General features: G+C 50.5%; 8 protein-coding genes across 8 annotated transcripts; 5 read left to right on the top strand and 3 right to left on the bottom strand.

The window, feature by feature from the left end:
- Positions 1-395: 395 nt before the first annotated feature.
- Positions 396-2,025, bottom strand: PV10_00237 (uncharacterized protein; the record flags this gene model as incomplete). The annotated part of the gene is made up of 2 exons (XM_016364281.1): positions 396-1,283; positions 1,351-2,025. The coding sequence occupies 2 exons, from the start codon at positions 2,023-2,025 to the stop codon at positions 396-398; spliced, it is 1,563 nt and encodes a 520-aa protein (XP_016227930.1).
- Positions 2,026-2,512: 487 nt separating this feature from the next.
- PV10_00238 (uncharacterized protein) lies at positions 2,513-3,743 on the top strand. The gene is made up of 2 exons (XM_016364282.1): positions 2,513-3,212; positions 3,320-3,743. The coding sequence occupies exons 1-2, from the start codon at positions 2,910-2,912 to the stop codon at positions 3,674-3,676; spliced, it is 660 nt and encodes a 219-aa protein (XP_016227931.1). The 5' UTR covers positions 2,513-2,909; the 3' UTR covers positions 3,677-3,743.
- Positions 3,582-6,168, bottom strand: PV10_00239 (uncharacterized protein). The gene is made up of 3 exons (XM_016364283.1): positions 5,507-6,168; positions 4,157-5,457; positions 3,582-4,104 (listed from the first exon to the last, which is right to left on the bottom strand). Exons 1-3 carry the CDS (start codon positions 5,787-5,789, stop codon positions 3,958-3,960), a joined length of 1,731 nt encoding a protein of 576 aa, XP_016227932.1. The 5' UTR covers positions 5,790-6,168; the 3' UTR covers positions 3,582-3,957.
- A 157-nt stretch (positions 6,169-6,325) lies between these two features.
- Positions 6,326-7,341, top strand: PV10_00240 (uncharacterized protein). Its single transcript, XM_016364284.1, has 2 exons — positions 6,326-6,578; positions 6,628-7,341. Exons 1-2 carry the CDS (start codon positions 6,514-6,516, stop codon positions 7,295-7,297), a joined length of 735 nt encoding a protein of 244 aa, XP_016227933.1. The 5' UTR covers positions 6,326-6,513; the 3' UTR covers positions 7,298-7,341.
- Positions 7,342-8,660: 1,319 nt separating this feature from the next.
- PV10_00241 (uncharacterized protein) lies at positions 8,661-13,190 on the top strand. Its single transcript, XM_016364285.1, has 2 exons — positions 8,661-11,453; positions 11,499-13,190. Exons 1-2 carry the CDS (start codon positions 9,171-9,173, stop codon positions 12,906-12,908), a joined length of 3,693 nt encoding a protein of 1,230 aa, XP_016227934.1. The 5' UTR covers positions 8,661-9,170; the 3' UTR covers positions 12,909-13,190.
- A 154-nt stretch (positions 13,191-13,344) lies between these two features.
- On the top strand, positions 13,345-14,769 carry PV10_00242 (endoplasmic reticulum vesicle protein 25). Its single transcript, XM_016364286.1, has 4 exons — positions 13,345-13,707; positions 13,813-13,939; positions 14,044-14,344; positions 14,410-14,769. Exons 1-4 carry the CDS (start codon positions 13,507-13,509, stop codon positions 14,426-14,428), a joined length of 648 nt encoding a protein of 215 aa, XP_016227935.1. The 5' UTR covers positions 13,345-13,506; the 3' UTR covers positions 14,429-14,769.
- On the bottom strand, positions 14,742-16,458 carry PV10_00243 (uncharacterized protein). The gene is made up of 2 exons (XM_016364287.1): positions 15,993-16,458; positions 14,742-15,940 (listed from the first exon to the last, which is right to left on the bottom strand). Exons 1-2 carry the CDS (start codon positions 16,177-16,179, stop codon positions 14,970-14,972), a joined length of 1,158 nt encoding a protein of 385 aa, XP_016227936.1. The 5' UTR covers positions 16,180-16,458; the 3' UTR covers positions 14,742-14,969.
- A 136-nt stretch (positions 16,459-16,594) lies between these two features.
- On the top strand, positions 16,595-19,566 carry PV10_00244 (iron-sulfur clusters transporter atm1, mitochondrial). Its single transcript, XM_016364288.1, has one exon. The coding sequence runs from the start codon at positions 16,833-16,835 to the stop codon at positions 19,008-19,010; it is 2,178 nt and encodes a 725-aa protein (XP_016227937.1). The 5' UTR covers positions 16,595-16,832; the 3' UTR covers positions 19,011-19,566.
- The last annotated feature ends 1,011 nt before the right edge of the window (positions 19,567-20,577 follow it).

Raw genomic sequence — 20,577 nt, forward strand, 5'->3', positions numbered from 1 at the left:
GTCAATTCAAATGGTGTAAGTTCAGGTCACGTGCTTTACACCATTTCAGACAGGAACGTCAATTCAAATGGTGTAAGTTCAGGTCATGTGCTTTGCACCATTTCAGAGAGGAATATCAATTCAAATGGTGCAACAGGATTGTACGGAGTACAGGACGAATCGGGACAGACCTACCCCCGTTCCGATTACGCTATCTTGGGTCAGAATGCATGAGAACTCATTGCCAAGACAAGCTTCCTGTGTTTGTTTGCTTCAACCGCGTATACGGATGTAATGATGTCCGTCTCGAATGTGCTGTCAATTGACCGGTGCAGAGAATCATCCCCATGCCATAGCATGGATGCAAACACAAGGCAGTGCCGACTCTTCCTGGTTTCTCCCTTTCCCATCTCAACTCAAACGCTCTCCAGACCCCTCAACGAGTAGAACAGCAGATAAGCTTCCTGCCTCATGACATCCTCGGTCGTTGTTGCGCTGACGATTTCGTCATCGTAGCGAAACCACCGGTTATCCTGCCGGCAAAACGCAAAATAATGTCCGTTTTGCGCGTGATCACCCTGGTGTACCACCACACAGTCTAGATCGTACATGTATCGATCCCTGCTATACTTGTCCTTGTCACCTGCCCCGTTGGTTGTTGATCCGTCCACGCCATTGATGTTGACGGTCTTAGGTGGTCTCGTTGTCCATGGACCCATGTCCAACTGGAGAGGGAAGTCAAGCTTGCCTTCGTATTTCTCGGGGATCAATGTGCCGTTACCAAGTTGTTTCATGCCAAATCGCTTGACGTGCACACAAAGAATTGCCGGCAGTTTGCGGATTCGTGTGTGCTTACTGGCAGACCGGCGAGTGTTGCATTCATTGCAGTTGTACTGTTCTGGACTCAGAGGCTCTGGAGCGGTGAATGACTTGAGACAATCATAAAGGGTAGGGATTGCGATTTTGAGATTCTCGGCCTGCGCGGCCTGTTTTTTCTTCCGCTTGACTTGTTTCTTGAAATCAAGTGATATGCTGGAGAATTCATCTTCAGTGCTCGACACTGTGTGGCATGTATCGCATGTGATCTGTGAATTGTACCGGCCATAGAAGACTTTGTGGAAGAAGCAAACACACTGCTTATCGACGCCATTCGTTGTTATTGCGCCGTTGGTCTCTTTGGCATCATCTTTGTTGGTTTTGGACTTTTCACCATTCGTCACATATTGAGCCACGCCTTCATGGAGGCGGTCGACGATACATATGAACCACTCTTGTGCATCTTGTTGTCCTTTGCCTGACATTTCCTGTGATGGAAGATTAGCTTATGTAAACCCAATAACATGTCCAGGTATGGTTGAGAAAGCAACTAACCGGGACATTTTTCCAGCTGGCGAACAGCAAATTGACTGCATAAGCCGGTAGAGGCTGATCCACCATTGTGACATCAGAAAAGACCTCGGTCATACCACAAGCCACACAAGTCTGCTGCTCCTTCTTCTCCTCTTCCTCATCTTCATCGTCGGAATCGGTCTTTTTATCAGGTTCCTTGGAAATTGGACAGGTGTGGGTGGGATGGCCCATTCCCAAAAAGTAGCTCGCCAGTAATGGGTTATGGACCATCATCTGCAAAACGGCATTCATGTAACATGTCTCTCCAAGATTGAACAGACCTCTCACTCCAGCGCGGCCACAAGGTCGTCGAGACGTATTGGCTGTCAGATATGAGTCGTCCTCGTCGTTGTTGCTGTCGGCCAGTTTGCGCTTCTTAGGATTGGTCAAGCCCAGAAACGAGGGATCATATACCAGATCATTGCACTTGCCACAATAGATTGACTTTGAACTGACGGCAAATTCATGCTTGGTCTTACTAAAGTGCTTGTCGAGTGTTGGAAAGCCTCCGGTGGTTGAACATGAGATACAGGTATATTGAGTAAAGCTGGGGTCGCGAACTGTATTGTTTGATGATCGAAGTTGATTTATTTTGCTGATGATGTCCGCGGTCAGGTGTTCACAGCCAATTGATGGCATGTGAACTGAGAGAGCCATGGATCAACAAATAACACCCGCAAATTGCAGGGCAGTGATGTAGAACGGAATGTCGAAGTAGTAACAAGAGCGCTGTTAGCTCAGTGTCCCAAAATATGTGCGACTAGACCACGAAGATTTCGTCGCCGGAGATGTAGACGGTAGCTAACCAATCTACCACACCTCTAATGAATCACCTAGACAGAAGAAAAGGGAGCTGAGGACAGCAAAGTGTAAACACGCACACTATCAGCCGCCACCCGCGTGCGATGTTCTTGGCTGATGATATGGTGTGTAGTAGTAGATGTGATTGTGTCGATTAATGGCAAACACAAGATTGAATGCGAATATCAGATGTGGTGTTGAAAATGATAAAAGGCTGTGAATAATCGGCCGTTTGACCGAGGACCTCACTTCACATTTGGGGGCAAAAACGCTCAAGGCTCGGCGCTAGTCCATAATTAAGCCTCTTGTGCCTCTTTTGGGCGGATGAAATCCCCGACTACAGCAACATGTAGCCTTGCACTCAGCCTCGCCTAGAGTCTTGTCTCGCTAACGATATTCCATATTGCAGTGTTTGATAAAGAGTGTACAATCTCAATAATATTTTCCTATTCATTCTATATCTATAGCCAAAACATGAGATGCCTCGGAACTGGGAGTCACTGGCTGAGCCTTCTAGTGAACCCTCACTTCATCGATTCGACGGCAATATTTCCCGAGGTTTACCCGTCACGACGCGTCAACATACTCTGTACACCACATCACGTGTGATGATATCAAAGTCATCTTGAACATGGACCACAACTTTCACCAAGGATAGGTATACAACTCAACATAAGGGACTTCATATACGGTGCTACGACTTCGTGTCAACCGCCACACGAGCTCCATCACAAAGCCTCATGGCTCGCTCACCAACTTCACTATCAAGACCCACCACGCCTCTTCGTCCATCATCTCGATCATCCTTCCGCGCTTCCCAACAGCAGTCCTCCAGCAACGCCCTCGCAGGTTCTTACCACGACCACTCAGTGCTCGATGTCTTGGAACCCCAGTTTGCTGAATTGGCAGATTCCATGGCCGACCTTGAGGCAAATTTGATGCACTTGCAGTTAATGCATGAAAGTCTAAGTCGCTTCAGCGAGAGCTTTGCCAGCTTCCTTTACGGTTTGAACATGAACGCATTTGTGGTGGATTTCCCAGAGGTGAGGTCTCAGTCTTGTCTCTCTGCTTGTTTAATACCCCCTTCCTGATGTTTCCTCGATTGTCATCCGCCTCTATCTGTATCATAATAACTTCTAACCTCATCTAGGCCCCAATCCCCGAGTCGATTGCCCGCTTTCAGAAGCGACATCGCAGTGGTCAGGCAACTGGGGCAATGGATGCCGACGACTCAGTGCTGGGAAAGTTGGGACGCGCACCACTAGATCCAGATGCCACCATTATGATGGCGGGGGACACCAGTTCTGTCAGTTTAAAAGCCACACCTAGAAGAAATACGAGGAACACTCCCGCTGTCACTCCTGGCACATCATCGACCCTCATGGGCCCGCCTAGGTCGGAGTCGTCCACTCGAGCCAGTGGCATTGCTAGGGGACGGTCGACAGGAGCAGCACGTGGTAGAGGAGGAAGTGGCTTGCCGAGGGGAAGAGGCAGGGGTGTGAGATAGGCTATTATCAAAGTTTCTATTCTGAACAATGCATGTGATGCGACCAGGTAATACGGTAGCCACAATGCTTCCCATCTGTCTCTAGCGTGTATCTCCCATGCGACAAGATGAGCGTGGCTGAGATGAAAACGGTCGAAGGACGATGCTACGCATACAGAGGCGATTGCTCGTCACTTTAATGGCGCACGCACCGTTTTGTGTGATAGCCAGGGCGCTTGTCAAGGTTTTTGGAGCCGTCTAGGATTAGTTTGCAAGAGGGACAGTACAAGACTCGCTCTCGTCTAGATGCCATCAAAGTCACCACTAGGCGCGTCATCGTCGTCCATGTCGCCATCAACGATCTCTTTGGCTAGCTCTCGCTCCCTCTCGCGTGCCTCTTGTGCGTTTTTGAGCTCAAGTCTGTGTTGATTCATCGGGAATCGCATTGCCTGTCAATTCGTTAGTCACAGATACCAAATAAGACTGCTGTGAACCAAATACCTTTACACTCTCGTCATGGAGCGCCAAACACGCCTGGATGCGCTCGTGGAAAGCATCCCCTGGCTCTCTGGTGGCATAGACATCACCCACTTCCTTGCTCTTCATGAAACCACGCTCGTGATCCAGGCTCGCTTCGATGACACCGTCTCGTATCGCTTTGGCCACAATGTATTCAGCAGATTCCTCGCTGTCCAGACCAAGACGCAGGCAAATGTCTCGAAGAGAGATCCGGGCATATGACAAAGACATCATGCGCACGCCAGTTCGAATGACGTTTTGTCTCAATCGCAGAATCAAAGTGTATGTATCGTCCTTGCGGAAGGTTGAATTGTATCGTTGGACCAGGCTTTGAAATCCCACCACGTCACCGGCACTAACCGCCTGAACCAGTTGAAGATAAGGCTGTAAAGACTTCTCTAGGCTTGGTTGACGGAAAGTAGCACGATCAGGAATATCTCCCATCAACAGCTCAACAACAATAAGAAGCTTCGTGGATGCTTGGTAGAAACCACTTGCTTTGTATGAGGTCGGTGCCTTACGAGTTGCACCAACCAAATGGTCATGTGCTTCAGTGTATGACAGCTGGATGGCTCGAATTCTCCCAAGATAGTACAAGTAGCGAGCAAATGAATTATTGGGGGCAGCTGCTGGGAACTTTGTGTGGTAAATGAGCAGATCAGCCTGTTTAATGTGAGAAGTTGACAGGTAGTTGCGCAAGAGGAGGGTTGTGACAGATGCCTGTATATCTTGGTCTTTGCGCAAAGTGGCCGTCCTCAGTGCATCCAAAAGTGGCTTCCGGATCGAGATAACTGCAGCTGCTGGTGATGGAGGCTTCGGACTAGTCTCCTCGAAGAAGAGGGAGTAATAGAAGTAAACACGTGCAGCCAGAGAATCAAGTGTTCGCCGATTCAGAGTGCGGAGGTGATTGACCAAGGCGCTGGAAAATTGAGCACCCGCGTTGATAGATTTCTTGTCGTAGAGATGGACTTGAACCAAGATTGATAGATAAACATCCACTTCGGGAAGAACCTCCTTTGGCGCAGTACGCGGTGGAGGTGCTTCTTTTCTTTTATGCCATTCCTGCACCTTTGTGGTTGGGAAAGAGGCATCGTCCTTGACGGCGCTGAGGAGGGACTCGGCCGTAGGGGTAGGAATGGGGTATGTCTCAGTTACAACAATGGCGATGACTTCGGCAGTTAACTGCTTGCGCACCGAAGGTATCGAGCGCAGAGCTCTCAAGGTGAAGCGAGGATCGAATTGAGTAACTGCACGGTCCAGTAATGGTAGATTGGCTTTGATTTCTAAAAGAATTAGTTCAACGTGTGGCTGTGAAAGGGCACTCCGACTTACCAGCAACAGCTTTTTCGACCGGATCAGGCTGGTCTTCTTGTGTTTCTCCCGCAGGCCCGTCTGTCATGTTGGCGTCAACAGACTCTTCTGGGACAGTCGGAGTCTTGCTGCCTTTGGCGGGTGGAACGACGACGGTCATCTTTCCGTCACGTTGTCTATCTCTCGTAGATCCGGAGGACTTCTTGTTGCTTTGAGATTGCTTGTCTTGATTTCCAGAGCCAGAACCGTTCTTTCCCTCCTCAGCAGAGTTCGAACCGTTGAGATATGGACGGTCGCCACTCATGTCTCTAGGAGCGGGTAGGGAAGATAATGGACGCCGAAGCACCACCCAGGATGAATCTCACAAGACGGGTGACAGCTTGATATACGTGTCTGAAGGGTCCAGGCGATAGCGTTTGTTGAACGTTCAGGAAGTGTTGGATGCGGTGGTAGGGTTCAGAACACACCAGCTTTCGCGGCTATCCTGAGAGGTAGATCCGGAGACTGAGCTCAGAACTGGGATATTCAGATGCTACAGTCAGTGGATGAAGGGAGGATTAGAGAAATGAATAGGATGAAAGATCAGTTTCTCAGACGTCGACAGATGGATGATGCAGCCTTCTGAGAAATGATGGTCGTGATGGAGTCTGGACTAAGCAAAAGGGTGCAGGTGCAGGTGCAGCTGCGGATGTAGATTGATGACTGGTGGAAAGGAAGGCAAGCCGCATAGCGATTATTGAACGCAGGCACTGTGGAAACGCGTCACACTCCAACCGCCGACAGTCACGCTCACCTCACGCCGCCCAATATCAACAATGACCCATTTACGCTGTGACAGTCCACCACTGGTACCCTGCAGTTCAATTATGGTTGGTACCGATACCCAAGTATGTGTCTAGAGTTACTGTTGGCAATTATGGATTCATGAGAAACATTCTTTGGCTTTCGAAGATTCACCAAGACATAACGCAACCTCTACGGGCTAACCCCTCCACCACATACTTGTACTCTCACTCTCTAGAACCACCATGGCTTTACTCGCGAGTCACCTGGAACAAATTAGCGCGTCTTCCAAATCAATAGAGCAATTGCAGTGCGTTATGTTCCAAAGCCCATGTTGCACGCAGTTCTGACAATGATAGATTTCCCTCTCCCAGGATCTTCACCAATGCAATTCTAGGCGATCATGAGATCACCACTCTAATCCGCGACACCGAACCCCACGAGCAAGCTCTATTCTCTGTTGATCAGACTGCAGTCACGAAATCTTCTCGACCTAGTACAGCCCGGGTGTTAGGCGAGGACAATCCGCGACATGGGCGAAAGAGCCTGTTTCCGGCTTCGCAGCCGTCCAAGCAGTCAATAATCACGCGACTCCTGGGCCAGGAAATGCTTCAAGAGCTACGAAAGTCTACAAGCAATACTTCACAAATGCAGAACGGTGTCAATGTGGAGGTCTTACTTCGTGGAGCCGAAAAGCTCTCCGAGGCTTATGAGGTTGCTGGAGTCTCGGAGAAGATCAGATCACTCCGTAAACGTCATCAAGATGCAGCGTCTGGTGTCGCGGCCCTTGAACGAAAAGTTGCAAAGCAGCAGTCCTCGTTGGACCGACGCAATCAGGGACAAAACGTGGACGATATCGACTTCGAGCCTGATGTTCAGGCAAGCACTGGAATGATGGGGGAGGTTGCCAGTTTCACCCCAGAAGATGTTCTAGCGGAGGAAGAAGAAATCAAGGAACTCGAGGCCAGAAAGAAAGCCCTTGAAAATCGAGTATCGGGCATGGAACGAGACCTCGGCGGACTTCGTTAAGTCTATAAACACCAGTGACCCTGGGGAATATGCCTGTCCTGCCGCCTGGCTATGCGTAGGCTAGCCATGCATGTGCATGCGTGCGCTGCAAAGGATTGACTATGAGGACTTACCCGACCACCTTGAACCTCGATTACTGCAGCCTCTCGTCTTCACGGCTGCGAGGAAGCCAGAGTGTTGTGATTTGCGGTCGCCGACGTAGTCCATGGGAGCAGCCCCACCAATCTACGAGTCAGCAGTTGAAGGCCCCAATTGCTTAAGACGGGGTTACTCAACTATATGCCCACTGACGAAGACATGTTCACTTGTACTGGTTTCAAGAGTGACTGCTTCTCACGTCTAGATTGGCAAGGCATTCTATCACAGTGAATGCTTTGTCTTATCTTGTTCAGGTTTGGAGCTCGATAGCATATCGACTGAATCCAAACATGGGGCGACGAGAGAAGTCAAGCCAAGCTCGATTGAAGATCATATCACTATTGTGATGTGTTATACCAATGCTAGCAAAGCACATATTGAATTGATATACAGAGCTATCAGTGCCAGGGACGAGAAACATGACATCCTCTCCAACCTCCTCGACATGGGATAGGCATGTCCTTGAGAGGTATAATGAAGGATCCCAGTCTCGGCTGCAGTTTGCAAAGGATGAAGACAGAGGCCCTCGTCCATTTTCATATACAAATCGGCTGTTTGACTTACGGCATAGTCAACTCCGCTTTAATCTCGAATCCGAGACGCAGAATTGAAGGATCCGTAAATATGAGCCATGACCCGCTCTCGATGTCTCTCTCGCCTCCTGCATGTGGAAGGCATAGCCAATAGTCATCCTCAGTAGGCAAGCGTAGTGAAATATAGTCAGAAAGTTCGTATGCTTAAATCAGGTTCAGATAATGACTACTCCGGATCAGTCTCTGCGCATCTCTTACCGCAGTTAGCCTAATAACACGGATAAGGGGCTTGAAATGCGATTTAGGATGGCCCATGTTTATTGGACCACAGCGCAGTAGCCCAAGTATGGTTTCTTGTTGGGCAGAATGCCCGGATTCTAGCGATGCTCCAGGGGTGGGGCAGAGGGGCCGCTTAAGTGAAGCGGCACGCCCCAGTGGCCCGAGGAGCCCCTCAGATACTGGGCGTTCTGGCGCTCAACCAAGCAGAATAGAGACTGACATGGATGCACCTTCAAGCCTTGTGCCTGATCCATGTGGTTTTAGATAGGCTTATGGGCTTATAGGCTTACAGCCTATAGCCCATGACTCCATGGCTTCTGTCGCCATTCTTCTGGTTCGTTCCAAGCGATCTTATGCCCCAGTTTCCTACACTAGGTACCCTTCTCCCCTAGTGGACATCTTGTTGATTGAAACACCAGCCTCGTTCTTACCAGGGATCCAAGCCCTGTTAAACTTCCCTAAACTTCCTGCCAACTCCAAGAGATGCCCTTGCGCATGGGCCAAAGTCCTTCAACTCCTCCTGTCACCTGCATGGACCGAGCTTTCCACTTCAAAAGCTAACGCTCTCACTCCTACCACTTCACTTTCGTCATCGCATTGTACCCTGCTCCAGACTTCACCCTCTCCACTACAGTTGAATGCCTTCAAAGACATAGTCAATCTAGAGCTGACCGCAAATCTGGACTGCGGACACTCTGGTAGTCTCACACACGACCTCCTATTCCTCCAACATCCACCAACTGTCTCTATATTCTATTCCCTCGACTTGCCCTTCACTGTCGATCCTCCAAGAAGCCCAACCACTCGTTCGATCATCCTACACATCCTGCACATGGACAATTAGTTGCAACCTTTTTCGCCTCGCCTCGCCCGCCCGACAAGAATTGTCCTTGTGATATCTTGGCTGAGTCGATTGCACAACAATGCAGCGGCCTCAACGGAGCGATTCCCTAGACCCTATTACCCCGAGAGGCTTACGCAGCGTCGGCTCTTCTAGCGATGTCCTGTCGCAGTCCGCAAGATCGACCAGGGGCGTCCTCCCTCCCGCGAACCCTCCACCTGCCTACGTAGCTGAATCCGCCGCCGAAAACCTTCTATATGCTGAGATCGAAGTCCCCGTCAAGATCTCCCCAGCCGCTCTCAACCTGGTAAATGCCTTTTTGGACCAGATCTTGTATGACATCCTACAAAAGGCCCACTCAACTACACTGGCCGCTCTTCGAGCTGCTGTCCCGGTTGCCTTGAAGCAGAGACTGGGTAGAGCTGCAGTCAAAGCCGCCGATGAAGAACTCCAAGACTATCTGGATGAAGAAGAACTTGCCGAGTTACAGTCTTCGGCTGGCGTTCTCGACCCCAAGGCCAATTTTGATTTGGACCTCACATGGACTCTGACCAGATTGCGCTGCATGGTCTATGCAAAACTGGGTGACTTGGAAGAAGAGGATGAAGAAGACTTTCTCGACGATGAAGACCTGCGTTATCATGTTGCACAAGTCAAGGCAGAGATGAGAGCCTCAGCAAACATTAGCCCCGCTTCTGCAATTTTCTTGACCACCATCTTAGAGTTTTTAGGTGAGCAGTCACTTTGTATTGCTGCTCAACACGCGAGAAGACGCCGTTCCAACCCCAAGAACCTTGGCCAAAATCAGTTCAATGATGACACAATCACTCTAGATGAGATTGATATGTCTGGCGTCGGTAAAGAGGGCCCACTCATTCGACTCTGGCGATCTTGGAAAGGTAGTGTACGAGGAAGCATCTCCTCCAGACCTACTACTCCGAATGTCATGTCACCTACTGGGCAGGACTCTCCAACATTTGAATGGAGGAGCCCTACCGCTGGTCAGTTCTCTACGATTCAGGAAGAGCGCAGCCCGTCTGTACAGCCAGCAGCTGAACCATTTGAGACGTCCTTGCCCGATACTTCAGCAGTGGACCACCTGGATGAGGCTGAAGGCGCAAACGCCACACTCGACAGACCAAACAAGGAAGCCTCGCTTATCAGGCCTGAGCTTGACTCTCGACGCCCATCGAGCATGTTATTAATGCCAGGAAAGTTTCCCAGATCCTCAACCCCAGTCAATGCCGACGAAAATCGTGAAAGACCACATTTGCTACATACCAGATCACGTTCACTTCCCAATTCTCCTCCAACGAGCGAATTTATTACGTCCCCCCAGCCAAACAGCGTTGATCAGGTCAATCACGGCTCAGCCACGGCTCCAGAAGTGGCCGAGTCTGAAGCAACCGAGGATGAAAGTGTTGCTCGTCAAGATCCTCGCCAAGGTGCCGTTTACTCGGCCAGGTCCAGTGCTATGGATGCGACAGTGGCCACCATCGCAGGAGCCTTGAGTGTCGAAGCGTCTCGCGGTCTTCGGAGAGATCAACCTAGTCAGCAAGCGCTACGGTCCCAGTCTTCGAGAGATGACACCCCTGACATTGAGAGTGCAGATGGAGATGCTCATGGCCATGACAATGTGCCAACAGACGAGGCTTTCGACCCGGCCAATCCTCGAGACTCGGGATTCGGGGTTGACGCCCCTGACAACGTCGAAGCCAATCAATTTTCGCAGGCTCTTGAAGCAGAACCAAACCATCCCGTCGTCAATGGACCTGCTTCTGGCAACGACCTCACTAATGGAGTATGGCAACCACAGCCGTCGCCAGACGAATATGGTTATGTGACAATCGACCGGAGCAATGAGGTTCCCAATCGTGTTACGCACTTGGCTGAGGGCGAACGCGCGATTGACAGCCAGGCTGCCACTGATTCCTCTCTTATAGCGTCTGCGTTACCCGCCGCTGCTACCACTGGACTATCGTCTAGTGGGAAGCAAACCTCGAGACAATCACCGACAGACATTAGGTTTCCGCAACATCTACCTATGGAACAACAACCTTCTGAACCTCAGCAACACCTGGGCGATGCGCATGAACAACCTGTCCGCTCTCAGCCAACCACCTTTCCAACGTCAACATCCCCTCACTCCCGAAGCGCTAGCGGAAAGGAGGTACGACCGGGCACAGCCGAGACCAGTGTTCCTCGAAAGCAGCACATTCGCCTTCGTTCTGATGATGATAGCGCAACAAGAAACACTCCTCCAGAAGAGCTTGACAGGGCCAAGAAGAGTCTGGATCTTCTCATCGACAGCGACGAGACGCTGCATTACACCCTGACGCCCGAATCAGCCCGTGCAGCCCATGAGGTAAGACCCAAGCTCCCGTTATGATCTCTTACTAACCATTATTAGAGATCTAAGGCTAGGGCTAAGAGTCAGACTCAAGAGCTTGCCGATTTCTTCAGGAATACTGCTCCTCCTGGAGCAGAAGCTACGCCTCTGAAGACCTCCCGTTCTGCTCGTGACATTACAAACGGATTGCGGTACAACCCTGTGGCGTCTAGCCAATCCACTGCTCCCACTTCTGCGCCACAGCCTGATGGCCAACAGAATACGATTCAACCAAAGCCCAAAAATCCGCTCGGCGTGCCACGGGACGCCCGAACTACCGGTGACACAGTTCGGGACTTGGCTGACTATGCTCGATCTACCGGGCCTGAAAATGATCAACAATTACCTAAGCCTCTCGCAGGTCGTCCTCACACGTCTCAGGCTGTGGCTGATCGAAGTCAACTTGAAAAAGAGGAATCAGATCTCCATTCCACCCGACCCGCCACGACAGCCACAAATAAGACTGCGAATCGAATCAAGTTCCAAGCTCGCGACGCTAGAGGACCTCGGACGGCTGAAAGCTCTGATCTGATAGACTTTATTCGTGAAGGCCCACCCCGGACTGGAGGGGAACACCGGATTGATCGCCGAGTGGCGCCTTTCCGAACCACCATGGACTCAGATGATCTCAACTACCTGGCACCTCCACAAGATCTAGAAGGAAAAACCCGCAATTCGGATGGCAGCGCGCAAGAAAGTGCAGCGACTGTGAAATCGATACAGTCGTCAATGAATTCGCGAACACCATTACTCGATTCCAGCAACCGAGTCAGCTCCAAGGCTGTAAATGGTAAGCATCCAGTCATTGAAGAGACGGAAGGCCTTCCCAAGCGTACCCGCAGAAGGTTACGCGACCCCTATGCCATAGACTTTAGTGACGAGGAGGACGAGCTGGAGGAAGAGGCGCCGCAAGCCAGGGGCAGACCTGATGAGGAGTCACTCGTCGACTTCCTCCGAAACACAGCACCGCCTCCTGGATCGGGCACCAAACCGATCTTGGGAGCAACGAAGAATACCACTGTATCAGAAAGCAAAACCACGTTGACTAGATCAGCCAGCAGTTCAAAGCTTCGTGACTACCTTCACAATGCGACCGGTGGACGAAACGGACACTCTGCAGGCGCGATGAGCAGCGCGGCTCGAGCAGAGTCGCCCCACCTTACGCAAGTGGGTTCTAAAATGGACAAATACAGACCTACTCAGCCAACTCATGCCGCGCATGTTGATCGAAATCGACAGAAATCGCGTATAGAGCCGAGAGATCCTTCGGTCGCTCAGGGTACTGGCACCGCTGAACTCGCGGCGTACCTCAAGAGCACAGGCCCACCTCCAGGGAGTGAGGTGGCTCCTCAAAAGCTAGTGTCGTCTCCATCCAAAGATCAGGCTGGATTCATGAAATTCTTCTCTCGGCGGGCCAGCGTCCGGAGGTGAGAAGAACGACAGTTATTTGTTGGGTTTTTGGATATGTAACAATGATGTCTCACCAAACACTAAGTCATTTGCAACTTCGACATTATGCTGCTGCTTAGGCTTGAAGGGTTGAAGCGAAGGAGTAGAGGGAGTTAGTTACGATGTGGCACGAAGATTTTGAGATCTCTTTTGGATATGACGTGAATATGGAGAGGTAGAAAATCTTATGAATGGATAGGAGAGACTTTGAGAATTCTATCTTGCGCCACCATGAGTTATCTGAATAGGACCTAGGCTGTTCTCCCTGTGGTGTAGTCAGAAATGTTGGGATAGGAGTTAGTGTAAGAAGTGGAAGAGGGAAAGGGGCAGGGCACTCACCGCCCACGTGACGTTAGATTTCTCGCACACGACAACCTGGTTTCTGCCACGAGTTACACCTCCTGATTTCTTGCGGCGACGACAACAACCAGTGAAATAGCTCATTCATCACGACAAGGTATCGAAAGTACCGTTCTGCTGTCGTAAGGGCTGAAAGTTGAAGCCGCCGGCCATCGGCTTGTGTACGACATCTTACCTCAACATCCTCTCGGCGGGACAACGTCGAATCCTCCCACCTGCCATGAGATCCTTGATCCAGGTGGCCGTCCTGCTCCTCCTCCTTCCTTTCGTCTACTCGTTGAAGTTCGACCTCGTGGCACAGGCAGGCCATAGTGCAAAGAATGAGAGATGCATACGCAACTTTGCCAGCAGAGATACGCTGGTAGTGGTCACAGCCATTGTCAGTGGGAGCAGGGGTGATGGACAAATGGTCAATATGCATGTACGTTGGTTGATCTCCGGGACTTCATCGCAGTCGGAACCTTTGATTTGGCGGCCGGCCTCGACACCGTCGATGATACTTAATGCTGACACTTGGTTCCCGCAGATCAAAGACTCCGTAGGCAATGATTACGGTCGTCCAAAGGATGTGGCCGGCGAGAAGAGAATGGCCTTTACAAGTCTGGCGGACACGGCCTTTGACGTGTGTTTTGAGAACACCTTGACAGGACGAAGTACGTTCGCGATATCCCTTTCCTGCCACGATACCCCCCCCAAGATCCTTCAACACCGTCTCCGTGCTGTGTCATCGGAATTGATCACTGACCATTTGCAACAGCTGGCAGTCCAAACCCAGTACGACACGTCGAACTCGACATTGACATTGGCGCGGATGCGCGAGATTGGTCCGCGATCCAGGCGTCGGAGAAACTCAAGCCCGTCGAGACAGAGTTGCGACGGATAGAGGAGACGGTCAACGAGATCGTGCAAGAGTTGGAGTATTTGAGAATGCGTGAGCAGAAACTCCGAGACACCAATGAGAGTACCAACGAACGAGTCAAATGGTTTGCCTTTGGCACCATGGGCATGTTGGTTGGACTTGGAGCATGGCAGGTGGTCTACCTTCGAGCGTACTTCAGGTATGTTTATTCGGAATTCGATGTGTACCCGGGAATACTCTGCAAATACTAACAATATGGGATAGGTCAAAGCATCTCATCTAAACATCGCTGCCTGGCCGTCGTTCTGATCCAGCTCGCTTGCTTTTCTACATAATGAGGCATTTTCACATGGAATGGATTGGGCAATGAGAATGGAGTGGAATAGACGTCTGGCTTGGTCGATAATGCAAACGTCGTACACGAAACCTGTCTCTGGTGTGATGTTGGCTCTTGACGTGCAGGCCCTCAAAAAGTACTTTCTGTTGCCCTAGGATGACCTGAATGTTGTCTAGCTCCAATAAGTGATGAATCGGGCTTTCCGCCCTCAAAGTGTATACCAAAAGGTGTCTGATTGAGACCGATAATTTCGACATTCGTCGTATTATTCTAGTTCTGTTCACTAATGTCTCGGGATTCTGTATTTGCATTTCCTCGTGCCTCCTTTTCGTTCCGATGCCTATACAGTATTCCAAGATGTTGTCTAAGCTCGAGTGGTTACAGTGATGACTCCTGAGAATGAACGGGTTGAGATGAGGCTATGTACTAAGGTGGGCCGAATGAACAAATGGACTCTGAGCCAACCTTGAACAATCTAGGACTGGGTCTAAGTCGTGCCAAAGGAGACCTTGCCATCACTACCCACACTGGCAACTGATACCTTTGGCGTGGAATGAGCAGGCGTTGGCACTCCCACAGCTCCGCTTCCCTCCAGGGATTTACCTTGCGAGATCTGAGCACTTCGGACTGCTTCGCTCACCACGCCTGGGGGAGCATCCGCAATCTCGTTGACGTCCTGCGCGGTCAACACTTCACTCACTCTCGCAGCTCTGCTCTGAATCAACAGGGTGGTTGGCCCTTCAAATCGCAAGAACAGTCTGTCCCCCCAGATGGTCCTCCGGCTCCACGTCCGTAACCTGAGGCTTGCATTGGCGAAGAACTTGTAGGTTGAGCTTGTTTTCAGGGTCTCGATGAACTTGGATGAGGGAAAGAAGTTTCCGAGTTGGAGTGGAATTTGGAATCGAATGCTGGTGGACTTGAATCGATAAGGTTGTGGAGGAGGCGATGGTGAAGAAGTAGAGTAGGCTAATATGCTCGATGGGTGCACAACATAGGTTTCTCCCTTTGCAAGCTCAATTGAGTAGATCTGACCCTGGCCAGCAAGAGCGAGCAGACCTCGTCCACTAACATCCGAGCTTCCCCAATATGCTAACGACATCCGAGAACTGACTGTGGGAGTCACGCTGAGGGACTTGCCGGTCCAGGCCAGCAATGCTTTTCTCTGTGCTAGCTTCCAATCCGTGGTGCCGTCCAGATGGAGGATTGCAAATGAAGTCAGAGGAGACTTTGTGGAGATGAGAGCACTGATGGGGGTTGTAGAGGTGATCTTCTGGTACAAGAAGGGAATGCCGATGAGGACTCTTCGGAGTGGGTTAAGTATTCGCAAGGTCGAAACTGTACTATCTGCGTCACCCGCGAAGGCGACTAGTGTTCCGCGGCGAGTGTACAAATCCTGAGACGGGGACAGGGTGACTGAGAGGAGGGAGTAGGGACTTCCGAGGACTTCGAAGGAGGCATCTGCTTGTTGTAAGTATTTGTAACGGCCATATAGGTTAGACGAGAAATGTACCTGGAGAGGAAATAGAGGTAGATCTACCAACAACATCAACGCGACTTGTGTCAGTAGATGGAGTGGCTTGCACCGAGATATATCTGTAACCCCCCACCCGTCTTCCTGCCATGAACAGAGCAGGGAAAGTCCATTTCCGAGGGTGCCCAGCTAGCTGTCGCAGGTTCTGTGAGGCGACTAGAGGCATCTCGAGCTCTGGGTCAGACCCGATGTCAGCCTCTATAAGGTGAGAGGGGAGGTGGGGAGTATCGCAGAAAGGGGAATGGGTGAAGAGATGTAGATCACCATGAGCTCAAGCTTTCTATTCGCGTCTTTACGCGGAGGTGGGCGTACAAGATATTGCAATAATTGAGGAAATGCAGTGCCAAAGTCTCCAAATATGCCAAGTATTGGGCGAGGCATTTGGGCGTGGAGCGACAAGGCCAACACGCGATATCGGCGCCTCTTGACCTCAATTCCAGGCCCGAGGCCCCCCAATGATAATAATGGATTATTGGGGATAAGCCAAAGCTTTTGTGGAGGTACCCGATGGACGGACGAGGGGGACCTACAGGTAATAGCAATGGCATCAGACCAAGCACAAATTACTCACTTCCACATCGTATCCGCAAAAAAGTCCCAGTCAGCTTTTGGCTGACAAAGGAACCGAGATTCTTGAATAAGGCTCCAGTGGCTGATGGTCATGCACTTGTATACCTTATATTTTCGGTGACTCTTTTAGGAGCGCTGTCTATGGGCACTCCCTCGTGATTGAGTGCACTTGCAAGTTAGCAGCCTTTGGTTGCTTAGCTGGTCCTCATTTGCTGTATCAGACTGGGATATATCCAACCACGCACCAACATGCTTTTTCGCACATGGGCATTGTGCGGAAAGCGCAAGATCGCCCTCATATCACCTATTGCTGCTCCAAAGCCATGGGCTGTAGGTTTTCAATCTACTTGTCCCGCTCAACATCGATTGTTTTCTCAAACACCGACGTTTGGACGACAGGCGGATAAAACAAATCAACCACAAACAACGACAGTAACCCCCGAGGAGAACTCGCCAAAACCAACACCAGAGGAAATTGTTGTGCCAGAGGCGGTAAAAAAGGCTCAACCCATCAAACCGGAGCCAGTCACCGCCAGCAAAAATGCCGTTCTCTCAGAAAAGGTCGTCTCCAACAAGGAGCAGCGTAAAGTCGACCTGGCCATCATGAAAGAAATGGCGAAATATCTGTGGCCAAAAGGAGACTTTGGAACCAAGTTGCGAGTAGGAGCGGCATTGGGACTATTGGTGGGCGCAAAGGTCCTCAATGTCAATGTTCCCTTTTATTTCAAAAGCATCGTTGATTCCATGAATGTGGATTTCCTCGCCGTTGGCGGTACTGCTTGGACTGTGGCTGGGTCCATGATAGTCGCCTACGGAATTACCAGAATCAGTGCGACTGTCTTTCAAGAGCTGCGAAACGCCGTCTTTGCAAGCGTTGCCCAAAAGGCCATTCGGAATGTCGCCAGAAATGTGTTTCAGCACCTTCTCAAACTTGATCTCAACTTCCATCTGTCCAGACAGACGGGTGGTCTCACACGAGCTCTGGATCGGGGCACCAAAGGTATCAGCTTCTTGCTGACATCTATGCTATTCCACATCTTCCCTACTGTCCTAGAAATTTCCATGGTGTGTGGCATCCTGACATACAACTACGGCTTCCAATTCGCCGCCATCACTGGTGCAACCATGGTAGCATATTCAGTCTTTACCATCACCACGACTTCCTGGCGAACGAAATTCCGAAAACAGGCCAATGCCGCCGACAATCAAGGCGCAACCGTGGCCGTTGACACCCTCATCAACTACGAGGCAGTCAAGTACTTCAACAATGAAAAGTTTGAAGTGGACAGATACGACAAGGCACTCAAAAAGTACGAAGACGCCTCGATCAAAGTGACCACATCACTGGCATTTTTGAACTCTGGACAAAACATCATCTTCTCGAGTGCTTTGGCAGCAATGATGTACATGGCTGCGAGAGGGGTTGCGGCCGGTGAATTGACCGTAGGTGATTTGGTCATGGTCAATCAGCTAGTCTTCCAATTGTCGGTTCCTCTGAACTTCCTGGGCTCGGTATATCGAGAATTGCGGCAGTCTTTGCTCGACATGGAAACATTGTTCAACCTGCAAAAGGTCAATGTGACGGTCAAGGAAGTGACTAATCCCAAGCCGCTCTCCCTTGTAAAAGGAGGAGAGATCAAGTTTGAAAATGTCAACTTTGGCTATCACTCCGACCGACCAATCTTGAGAAATCTCACCATGACAATTCCAGCAGGGAAAAAGGTCGCCATTGTGGGGCCCAGTGGCTGTGGCAAGTCAACAATCCTTCGATTGTTGTTCCGATTTTACGATGCCGACTCTGGGAAAATTATCATCGATGGTCAGAATATCCAAGAAATCAGCCTTGAGAGTCTTCGTAAAAGTATAGGCGTGGTCCCTCAAGATACACCACTGTTCAACAACACGATTGAACATAACATCCGCTACGGTCAAATCGATGCGAGCCTCGATGATGTTAAAAAGGCTGCTCAACGAGCCAAGATCCTCGACTTGATTGAACGCCTTCCTGCAGGATGGAACACCATGGTTGGTGAGCGAGGCATGATGATCTCTGGCGGAGAGAAGCAAAGGTTGGCGGTTGCTCGTCTACTGCTCAAAGACCCCCCATTACTCTTCTTTGACGAAGCAACTTCAGCTCTCGACACGTATACCGAGCAGACCCTACTCCAGAACATCAACAGCATCCTCAAAGAAAAATCAAGAACGAGCGTATTTGTGGCCCATCGTCTACGTACCATCTACGACAGCGACATTATTTTTGTGCTCAAAGAAGGACAGGTCTTTGAACAAGGTACACATGCCGAACTATTGGCGATGAACGGTCTCTACGCCGACCTCTGGTCTGCCCAAGAAGTCTCAATTGGCCAAGACATGGGCTTGGAGCGAGAGCTGGAGGAGCAACGAGAAGAAGAGCAAAAGCAGAAGTGATCCAGTCGACAAGGGTGATCCTGTCCTTGGCTGCGTATTGTTCACCTGCGTGCCTGTAGAGGCATAAGACTGGCTTGGGAAGCATGAAGTCATTGGTCCATTCTGTAGGCGATTGCTTGCCTCGTGGATCAGTTGGCAAGAATTCTGGCCTCGTCTACCGAGGTGTGCGCAATGCAGAGCGTGGGTGCTTTTGGTACCCAAGCAGTCGGTTGCTCTTATATTGGCTCATGAATAATGGATACGAAGGCGACACCAGAGGCCTACAGGGGGGATTTCAGCCCAAGCTATCAGTATGCCATCCGGTCGGCTTTTCCCCCCTCCGTCGCTAGAGCCCAGCGTTATCATTGGCCCAACTGAGGACATGCTGAGGACCTTATAAAGAGGGACAGGAAGAATGGAGTGCTTGAGAGGCTACAGTAAGTAGTGTTGAATAGTTAGTGTATCCTTGGAGATTACTACTGGATAGAATGCTAGATTTCATCTGCACCAGTTGGTTCCATGGTCAGAACGATAGTATGGGTGTCGTCGGTTTGTAAATCTTGCAATCCGAGTTATGTGGAGCATTTATTCACAACCCTGGTGTGACTTGTCTCTCGTATACCTTATCTTTGTGCGTAAGTAGCACGATAATACGAATTGGCGGTAAGTTGTGGGTGCGCTGGTGGCTTGATGATGGAGAAGGGAACGAATACTCAGGACCACAACTATTTGGACTTCTAGCGTACCTACTCCATAGGCAGGCTCCGACACGTGGCGCTGATGGCTTTCTAGTGCATCCCCGCTCCGCAATCCTTTTTTCTTGGGGCTCTCTTTAGGCTTTGGTGGCGTTCCTTCCAGTGAGAGACACCCAGCATTCATGCCCTGTGAATATTGGTGCGCACTACGCTGTAAGCTATCCCTATAATTGAAGAGACAGAAACCCACATGGGCGTCGAGACTAGGGTCAGCCCAATCCAAGTTCTAACCGACCCGGCGATCCTTGAGGAGATGAGCTACATACTCTGTGCTGGTTGCTGTGATTCTCTGCCTCTCCTCCGGCATTTACCGAAGCGAACCTATTTACTTGTTTGAGGGAAGTAATCGAAGTCATGGAGATGGGAAACACAGGCGATGGAAACTATTAGGAAAATTGATTAAACAACCCCACTGCTGTAAAACTTTTGAGATGTTCTGCAATTTCTATCAGGTGCGTCTCATTTCTCCAATAGTCAGGTTCAAATGCTGGGGATCATGTCTCGTGCAGACCATCGGCATCAAGGTGTGATCGACTGACTCTGCAGTCTTGTTTGCACGCACGATCAAACCCCTGCAGATTTTAGACTGTGCCTGCGTGAACCTTGGTGCTTGGGCGAAATCGGTGCCCTGTTGCCCAAAGCAAACCTAACCTTGTCCCCGCCCTTTGCCCATCGTTCAGGTACCCGGACCACGAAAGCCAACCCCCAGTCCCACTGGATGGGCACCCGGTGTTGGAACCAGCAGCCACGTTTGGACTAGTTGGCTGCAGAGATGGACAGGCGTGGCAGGTCCCAACTGCAGCTCAGTGGCTGGCGGTCGCCTAGGTACCTAG

The sequence above is a fragment of the Exophiala mesophila genome (genome assembly GCF_000836275.1).
Source record: "Exophiala mesophila strain CBS 40295 unplaced genomic scaffold supercont1.1, whole genome shotgun sequence".
NCBI classification, from domain to species: Eukaryota; Fungi; Ascomycota; class Eurotiomycetes; order Chaetothyriales; family Herpotrichiellaceae; genus Exophiala; species Exophiala mesophila.

What these genes read in the sequence shown, in the direction of transcription:
- PV10_00238 (XM_016364282.1), top strand. Translation starts at nt 2,910, where the DNA reads ATGGCTCGCTCACCAACTTCACTATCAAGACCCACCACGCCTCTTCGT. An exon ending in TTGTGGTGGATTTCCCAGAG is followed by an intron (nt 3,213 to 3,319) that starts GTGAGGTCTCAG and finishes AACCTCATCTAG; the next exon opens with GCCCCAATCCCCGAGTCGAT.
- PV10_00239 (XM_016364283.1), bottom strand. Translation starts at nt 5,789, where the DNA reads ATGAGTGGCGACCGTCCATATCTCAACGGTTCGAACTCTGCTGAGGAG. An exon ending in GGTCGAAAAAGCTGTTGCTG is followed by an intron (nt 5,458 to 5,506) that starts GTAAGTCGGAGT and finishes TAATTCTTTTAG; the next exon opens with AAATCAAAGCCAATCTACCA. An exon ending in TCCATGACGAGAGTGTAAAG is followed by an intron (nt 4,105 to 4,156) that starts GTATTTGGTTCA and finishes ACGAATTGACAG; the next exon opens with GCAATGCGATTCCCGATGAA.
- PV10_00240 (XM_016364284.1), top strand. Translation starts at nt 6,514, where the DNA reads ATGGCTTTACTCGCGAGTCACCTGGAACAAATTAGCGCGTCTTCCAAA. An exon ending in AAATCAATAGAGCAATTGCA is followed by an intron (nt 6,579 to 6,627) that starts GTGCGTTATGTT and finishes TGACAATGATAG; the next exon opens with ATTTCCCTCTCCCAGGATCT.
- PV10_00241 (XM_016364285.1), top strand. Translation starts at nt 9,171, where the DNA reads ATGCAGCGGCCTCAACGGAGCGATTCCCTAGACCCTATTACCCCGAGA. An exon ending in CAGCCCGTGCAGCCCATGAG is followed by an intron (nt 11,454 to 11,498) that starts GTAAGACCCAAG and finishes AACCATTATTAG; the next exon opens with AGATCTAAGGCTAGGGCTAA.
- PV10_00242 (XM_016364286.1), top strand. Translation starts at nt 13,507, where the DNA reads ATGAGATCCTTGATCCAGGTGGCCGTCCTGCTCCTCCTCCTTCCTTTC. An exon ending in GACAAATGGTCAATATGCAT is followed by an intron (nt 13,708 to 13,812) that starts GTACGTTGGTTG and finishes TGGTTCCCGCAG; the next exon opens with ATCAAAGACTCCGTAGGCAA. An exon ending in GAACACCTTGACAGGACGAA is followed by an intron (nt 13,940 to 14,043) that starts GTACGTTCGCGA and finishes CATTTGCAACAG; the next exon opens with CTGGCAGTCCAAACCCAGTA.
- PV10_00243 (XM_016364287.1), bottom strand. Translation starts at nt 16,179, where the DNA reads ATGCCTCTAGTCGCCTCACAGAACCTGCGACAGCTAGCTGGGCACCCT. An exon ending in TACCTCTATTTCCTCTCCAG is followed by an intron (nt 15,941 to 15,992) that starts GTACATTTCTCG and finishes TACAACAAGCAG; the next exon opens with ATGCCTCCTTCGAAGTCCTC.
- PV10_00244 (XM_016364288.1), top strand. Translation starts at nt 16,833, where the DNA reads ATGCTTTTTCGCACATGGGCATTGTGCGGAAAGCGCAAGATCGCCCTC.